The sequence below is a fragment of the Typopeltis vanoorti genome, chromosome 6 (genome assembly GCF_054136105.1).
Source record: "Typopeltis vanoorti isolate ZY-2024b chromosome 6, IOZ_Tvanoo_1.0, whole genome shotgun sequence".
Classification (NCBI taxonomy): Eukaryota; Metazoa; Arthropoda; class Arachnida; order Uropygi; family Thelyphonidae; genus Typopeltis; species Typopeltis vanoorti.
In genome coordinates, this window is record NC_143554.1 from 86,599,296 (window position 1) to 86,607,953 (window position 8,658).

The 8,658-nt window shown below is 35.3% G+C and overlaps 1 protein-coding gene across 1 annotated transcript in view; it reads left to right on the forward strand.

The window, feature by feature from the left end:
* LOC150105667 (hypoxanthine-guanine phosphoribosyltransferase-like) overlaps positions 1–6,148 on the forward strand; it is a 79,781-nt gene extending 73,633 nt beyond the window's left edge. Inside the window, exons 7-8 of the mRNA XM_090394987.1 lie at positions 4,792–4,868; positions 5,958–6,148. Of these exons, the coding sequence (XP_090251113.1) occupies positions 4,792–4,868; positions 5,958–6,035 (155 nt within the window). The 3' untranslated portion in view covers positions 6,036–6,148. The remainder of the gene's footprint in view (positions 1–4,791; positions 4,869–5,957) is intronic.
* Positions 6,149–8,658: the final 2,510 nt, after the last annotated feature.

An 8,658-nucleotide genomic window follows, 5' to 3' on the forward strand; every position in this document is an offset into this window, starting at 1 on the left:
TTAAAAAAAAAAACATTTTTTACATTATCTGGAAATCATGTTCTAGAGCTTTTATCAAGTGATATAAGCTTTAATCAAACAACTTCAGCTCTCTAATAAATAGGGCAATGGTCTGACACCAAGTGATGGAAATTCATCACTCGGTGTCATATGGTGGAGAAAGGATTGATGTTGAATGAGCAGGAGGTATGTGAGAAATTAAGTAAACTTGATGTTAATAAGGCAGTAGGACTTGATGTCAACATTTCTATACATTTCTAAAACAAACATACAAAATATTATTGTATGTTTGTTTTAGAAATGTTTTAGGGAATGGCACCATTGGCACACCTCTTTAACATCAGTCTTGCAACAGCACAAGTCCCAAAGGAGTGGAAAGTAGGAAAATATGTTTCACTGAAATAAAGAGCCAAAAGGCTTCACTTCGACGATGCAAAATTATACAAATTAAGTGGATATTGAATCCAACATTACCACGAGTTGCCCCTGTCCTAAAAGATCCACTTGGATCTGCCAAAACTTTTATACTTTCTATATTCGGCACGAAACTCTTGTAGTTTCTATATATTCAGCTTTGAAATAATGTTGGATTCAATATCCACTTAATTTGTATAAAATTGTTTCACTTTGCAAAGGAGAGGGAGAACTTAGGCTACAAATTATATTATAGGCCAATCTCTCTCTCTGGAACTGTTGTTAAGTTTCTAGAGAGGTTGGTAGACACATATTTAGGCTAGGTGCTGGTTTACACTCATAATAAAATTTGATGTAATTGAATACAGCACAAAGAGAAATAATTAAATCAGCTATTTATTTGAGTTTTATTTTTCAAAGACTTGTGATAGATTGCCCCACAAGAAGCTGGTAAGTAAACTGAAATGGATGGGATTAGATAATCAAGTACTTATCCAATCCCATCTGAAACAGATGAGATTGGATAAACACGTTGTATATTGGGGAGTGGCCCAAAAGAGAAAGGTTCACTAGCAGTGATTAATGTTTAACTCATATGTTAATGATATTGGGACATTTAACTAGAGATATGCAGTTTTTTCTAATAATGCAAAGTTGTGAAGCCCTATGAGGAGCAGAGCAGATATTGTGGCTTTGCAGAAGATCTCAGTAGACTATGTGAGTAGAGTGTAATGTAGCAGAGTGCAAGGTCTTGAAATTGGTACTAAGGTTGGGTTGCAGATTATGCAATTAATGGAGAAATTTGAGAATGATGTTGGTCAAAGACTAAGTTTATGGCTCGCATTGCTAAAATTGTAAGAATATTACAATGATTTATGGCAATAATGAGGAGGACATGGATATGCAGAAGTAAAGCAGTTATGGTTCACTTGTATAAGACCTTGATCAGGCCACATATAGACTACTGTGCACAGATATGGTTGCCTTGTTTTCAAGGAGATGAGAATACCTAATATTAGAGAGAGTTCAGAGAGGGTTCTAAGTTTCAGGTGTACGGAATGTGGGATATGAGGACAGATTGAGGAAATACAACTCGTAAAAATAAATGGAAAAGAAGGGATCTGACTGAGTTGTATAAGTTGGTGAGGGGTTGTTACCAGATTAATGTAGAGGAGATATTTCATAGAGTAGATGAAGACTAGGATAGAAGAGACGGCCATTCTTGGAAATAGTATAAGGAAAGTGCAATCAAAGGATGAGGAGTAGATTCTTTATATGAAAAGTAGTTGGTGAGGCTAATGCATTATTTGACAGTGTGCTGAATGCAGACATGTTTAGAATGATGGTGGTTTGATGAGTTGTGACATTGTAAACCTCTCCCTATTAGTCTTTTGACTTCATGGAGGTCTGTTGTTTATAGCATTATTAGTAATAATCTATGCATAAATCTACCCAACCTCCCCCAAAAAACTCAGATCACAAAAAAAGTGTTGCAATTGCTAATATTCAAATTTAAAGACCACATCTTAGAAAATATTTCACATATTCTAGAAATATACAACTGAAAGTCTCAAGATGATTGTCTCCCCGATTTTGGGTATGGTGAGGTAAGCTACATATATTTATATTTGGAGAATGTTGTAGTGCTGTGGAGGAACCCCTTTTTTAAACCATACCAAAAATTAGCTACCCATGGCCACTCACCAAAAGATCTTCTCCATTATCTAGACCATCCTGTGTCTATAGTATTTCCTGCTGTCACAAACTGACATGCTTTGGACCAACAAGAAAAACAGCTAACATCCACCTGAACAAAAAGGACTTATATCCATTATATACATAACAGTCATTTTAGGGTTAGCAGATCACACCATTGACATACTACCACAGTGGTATAAAGAAGGAAATTTTAAATAAACAAAAGCAAATACAAATCTGAAAGATTGTTCATAGACTATACCACAGCATACATTATAGAAATTTAGATATATATATTATGGCTATTATGGCTACCTCACCTTACTCAGAATTTGGGAGACAGTAATTTTGACACCTTCAGTGCAATGACCAAGATCCTATCACCACACTCATAGAGGTGCCAGCTAAGGTGCTAAGATCCCAACTTTTTATGCTGTCTTTGTTCACCTTCTTACTGGTGTGCCTACATGCACAGGTAAAGTGCATATCTTTTGTGCCCATGAAAATGCCTTGGTGACCAAGGCAAAGTATTGGTCTTATCATCTAATAACTAAATAAAGGTAGTTAATTATTATCCCTAGATGTGTGTTTTCTCCTCTTCTTTTGGAATTAGCGTGCAGATTAATATATAAGACAGTAAAACTATTGCATGCCTCCATTAACAAATAATAAATACATTTTCATAATATCAAGTTTCTTTATAAACATGATGTTATGAAAATTTATTTATTTCACATCCTTGTAGAATTAGCACTTAATAGTGCTGACATTGTGTGCATGTGTGAAGGACTACATCAGTTTGAAATCCAAGACCAAAAAAAAATCAATGTTAGCCACAGGACGTAACTAATCAAATGCAGCAATGCAGAGATATATCTTGTTGGTGTCATGTTTATAAAACAATCTTTATAATAAGGATATTTCATTATGCAGCATGAGATCAGATATTAAAATTTGTAAAGGAGAGGCAACTGAAAATTTATTCAGGTATTGGACAGATTATTTATATTCCTATTCCTGCTTCTTCTTTCTATCACTATGAATCATCTTCATATATTCCAAATGACATATCTTTCATTTTGTAAAATGTTGATCTAAACAAATACACTTTTATAAATAATTAGATTTCATTAATATGAAAATTAATTTTTTAAATTTTGTGTAAAAATATAAAATGTATCAATACAATTTAAGCATTTGCTATGTTGTATGGTATGGCAGGGAAAAAAAAACAGTACTGAATAACTACAAGATATATGTTATGGAGTAAATGGGGTTATTAATAAAGAAATATATGTTTACATGTGATGATATGTATGTTTACAACTATCAGTGGAATCTTGGTTGAATAAAGCCTTAACAGTAGTAGATTACGTGCTTGAAATGGATACCTTGTCTTTCAAACAGGTTTCATAGCGCTTGCTAAAGTTTTCTGTCATCATGGAAAACAAGGGTTGGGACATCTGCTGAACATATTATGAAATTTTATCCCTTAGTTCATCAAGGTTTGAAGGCAAGTCATGGTGGAATACCCATTCCTTCAACATACCCCAAACGAAGGGATCAAGCGATGTGAGATCAGGAGAATTCCCGCATAAAGTGTACGGGAATTCTGTGAACCTCAAAATGAGCCCTCCGAGGGAAGTGTTCTGATAAATAGGCTCGAACTACATGACAGTTGCTCTGTCCTGTTGGAATACTTGTGCACGAAATGAAATGGCTTTTGCATGAGACACATCCTATGCAAATCCTGGGTGAACAGAACCAACACATTCTCAATGTAGCATTTGCTATTCAAGGTCATGGTTATACCACCCTCTTTAATGAAGTAGGGTGCAGTTATGCCATGGCCAGAAAATACAAGCCATGCTATGACCTTCTTGCCACGAAGAGGTTTCACTTGGACAAATTCAGGTCTTGAGAAACCAAGAAACATGTAGGTTCGTCTGTTTACATGACCACTTATGTGGAAATGCACTTTGTCCGAGAACCAGACATTATGGAGGAAGGATGGATCTTCATAGACATTGGCCAGCACACATGCACAGTATTCCCACCATGCAACATAATCCATTGCTGTTAAACACTGACCCACCTGAATGACAACTCCTTAAGGATTCTCTGTAGTGATTGCTTTGGTATTCCAAGTTTTACTGCTGTTCGGCATTGACTGCATTTTGGAGACTGTAAAGCTTGCTCCAGCACATGCGCATGATTCTCATTTGTGTTAACAGTTCATGGTCTCTCTCTCCGAATGCTCTTTGCATTGTGGCAGAACACTCCCAGTATGTTGGAACCTCTTGATTAAGGCAATGATAACACTATTGCTTGGGGCATGCTTACGGAAATGACAAATAAACAGCTCACAAACATGTCATAGGCTTGGACCATTTGCTTTACCAACTCCGTATGAATGAAAATAATGCTCAGCAATAAACTTCCTTTCTTCCAATGTCAACACCACTTCTATAGCTAAATGTAATGGTGTTGACTCTACACATGCTCTTCTATTAATGTGCATGCAATGGAATGCATATCTCATAGTGCGTATACTGAAGAGGGGGTGTCGAAGTTTAGATTTTTTTTTTTTGCGCCATACTGAAAAATTTCAGAAAGATAGTGTCTATAAAATGTATAACTTGTATAATAATATAAAAATATTTCCATAATATCCTATAGATTGTGGATTCGAGGTTCCAGATAAGTTTATTGTTGGATATGCTATCGACTATAATGAACATTTCAGAGACATAAATGTAAGATATGAATTTGATCATCTTGTGTTTGACATATGTTATTAAAATTGTAAAAACATATATTGGATTTAATTGTTTTTAGTTAAATCAAATTTTAAAAAATTGGATTTAATTGAAAATCAAACATTTAATTGCTTTTTGTAATTAAAATAAAAAGCCAAAAGGCTAGTTTTCTGGCAATTGAATAGATATTAAATGGATAAAAATCCTATATTGTTATATAGCCAATAAGTGAAACTCAAGATCGATAACTACGATCTATGAGTTTCAATGCCGAAAAACTATCGGCGAAGGCAATTCGAAGCAAAGGCGGAGCAAGCTCCCTCACTATTCTTGGTATTCTCTCATAATGTAAAACACAGCTCCTAGGAGATGTAATACTGTCATTACATTATGAGGGGAGGTCACTACCCAGACTGGTTTCAACCTTTTTTGAGGTCTCATCAGTGAGTAGGTAGACCTGGAAAATATCAAAGCTTAGTGAAAAGAACTTACATACCTTCACTATACGAATGCCATAAAGATGTGCTTGTATTTTGTAATTAAAATACAAGCATTGAAACTCATAGATCGTAGTTATTGATCTTGAGTTTCACTTACTGGCTATATAACAATATAGGATTCTTATCCATTTAATATCTATTCAATTGCCAGAAAACTAGCCTTTTGGCTTTTTATTTTAATTACAAAATACAAGCACACCTTTATGGCATTCGTATAGTGAAGGTATGTAAGTTCTTTTCACTAAGCTTTGATATTTTCCAGGTCTACCTACTCACTGATGAGACCTCAAAAAAGGTTGAAACCGGTCTGGGTAGTGACCTCCCCTCATAATGCAATGACAGTATTACATCTCCTAGGAGCTGTGTTTTACATTATGAGAGAATATCAAGAATAGTGAGGAATCTTGCTCCACCTTTGCTTCGAATCGCCTTCGCCGATAGTTTTTCGGCATTGAAACTCATAGATCATAGTTATCGATCTTGAGTTTCACTTACTGGCTATATAACAATATAGGATTCTTATCCATTTAATATTTAATTGCTTTGTTTTCATGTTGTGTGCTTTACATGGCATTTTATTTTTCAGCATGTCTGTATTGTTAACGAATATGGAAAAAAGAAGTTTGGATCATCATATGGAAAAGAAAAATCATACACAACATAAGTGTTTTAATTTCTTTGAATGTCTTGATGGAATTTCATTTTCAGTGAATATATTTAATAATAAAAAACTGTTTGTAGAATGTATATTTTAATTTAATAATGCTTTAAAATTAGTTGGCATTCAGATTTCTGTGTATATTTATTCAGTTTTTGTGCATGCATATGGAAGGTGTAGAAAGAGAAGGCAATGAAGAAACAAGGTGACTACTGTCCCCCAACATATTAAAAAAATATCATCAGCTATCATAGGAATGCAAGTTTCAGAACTTATGAATGAAAAAGGGGGAAAAGAGGGAACGAAATGATCAAGACAGCTTGGGGAGAGGAATTTTCAAAAAAAAAATTACTCCTTACTTTCCCTTACTTTCAATGATCTACCAAATGTAAATGTCTGAGAAATCAGTAAGAGTAAGGTTTTTTTTTTTTTTTTTTTTTTTTTTTTTTTTTTTTTTTTTTTTTTTTTTTGGCAAGTGTGGCTTGCAAGTAGAATTCATTTCTGTAGCTGGTGGCAAGTGCACTGATGTTGGATGATCTAAAGGAAAGATATGTTAGGTATAATGATAGCTGTGTTACTCTTTAGAGGGAATGTAATTAGAAAAATATACAGCAGATGTTGTCTTAAATATTTCTATATAGTAATTTACAAGATACAATAAGTTGACTGATTTTTAACCAATGACATTTTTTAAACTGGATCAAATCAGTAACACAGCATTCCTAGGAATTGTATTTGAAGCTGTCACTATATTATTATTATTATTATCCGACCTCCATGGAGTCATCATATGAGGTCTATACTCTCTTAGGCAAAAATATCAAACTGTGCTATTCAAGTTTTCTTACCACACTTTCAGGCAATGCATTACACTCACCAGTCACACTGCATACAAAGAACCTACTGTTCACTAAACTGCTCACACCTTCCTTATACAGCCTTCCAGGAAGAGCATCTTGTTCTACTCGTGTCCCTCTGCTCTATGAAAAATCTCGTCCACATTAATCTGGTAACAACAGCTCACAATTTATATGTCCTAATCATATTTCCTCTCCTATATACAAGGCTGTGCAAGTTACATTTTCTCGATCTCTCCTTGTATCTAACATTCTATATACCTATATGTATATATATAGTATGATGATAGAATGGCCATGAGGTCCCTTTTACGGGAAAGTATGGCACATCTCAATCCCCCCCCAATTTTATCCGGGACTGGCATAGCTGAAATCTTAGGTATTCCTGACTGTAATCCATGTGTGTTCACGGGGCCGGTTTGCCTGCTTGCGGGAGGAAAAACCCCCAGATAAACTGAGGAGAAAAACCCTGCTGTCCATGCCCAAGACCAGCTGACTTGGCTATGAATCTGACTTAATGAACCTTCTCTGGACCCTTCTCCAACACATCTTCACTATCCCCACTGAACACCAACACCAAACAACCAAATCTGTACCCAGTAGTCCACATGTGGCCTAATCAAAAGCCTTATACAAAGGAACCATAACCTCTTTACTTCTGCATGATAAGGTCCTCCTCATCACTGCCATAATCTGTTGTGATGTTCTCACCATTTGAGCAGTGTGACTTCAACTTCAAGTCTGTCTATGATCACTCCCAGATCTTTTATCTCTTCCACCTCCTTCAAAATTTCTCTGTTAATTATATACATTTTATCCCAGTTTGCCTACCAAAATTTCAACACCTTGTACTTTGCAACATTAAAATCCATTCACCTAGTCTACTGAGATACTCCTGCAATGCCACAATATCTGTTCTGCTCCTTATAGGGCTTCTTACCTTTGAATTATCAAACACTTACTTACATATCTCCAGTTAACCTGGTCCCAAAAATGTTATCACCATACAAGTTAAACAATAACAGCACCAAAACAGATTCCTATAGCATACTCCACTCATGATCTTACTCTTTGAATCCCCTTCTCCTCCATACATAACCTGCTGATGCTTATGTGACAGCCAATCAGCTATCCAATTCCCTAGTCTATAATCTAATTCCATTTGTTTTAATTTAGTTGTCATGGGAAGTCTGTCAAAGGCCTTTGAAATATTCAAGTATATCACTCTTATCCAGTGAACATCTTATTGTAATACATAGACAGATTGCTAAAGCATGACTTTTCCCTAACAAACCCATGCTGACCATCATCAAGAATACTGCTATTTATCAACCTATTTCTGAATCCTAGTCCGCATCAACATCTCTAACACCTTAACAATAATATCAGACACACACACAAATTGGCCTACAGTTTGTAGCCTCTGTCTTATTCCCCCCCACCCCTTCTCTTTGTGAAATGGAACATTTTTCCAACTTACACTTCTTTGAGACTCTCTCTGTTGTAAAACTCATGTAAACAAGTTGTGCCAAAAAGTGCTGTTAATTCCCTGGCACATTTCTTTCAAACATGCAGTGATATATTGTGAAGTCCTACTGTCTTATCAACATTGTTTGCTTAATTCTTTATATACCTCCTCTTTACTCACCATCAGTCCCTCCTCTACCATACCCTCTACACTCCAGCTTCTCATGATGTTACTTTCATGAGGATGAAATACACTGATAAACTGCTCATTGAATACTTCAATTATATCCACTGCATCAGTTACT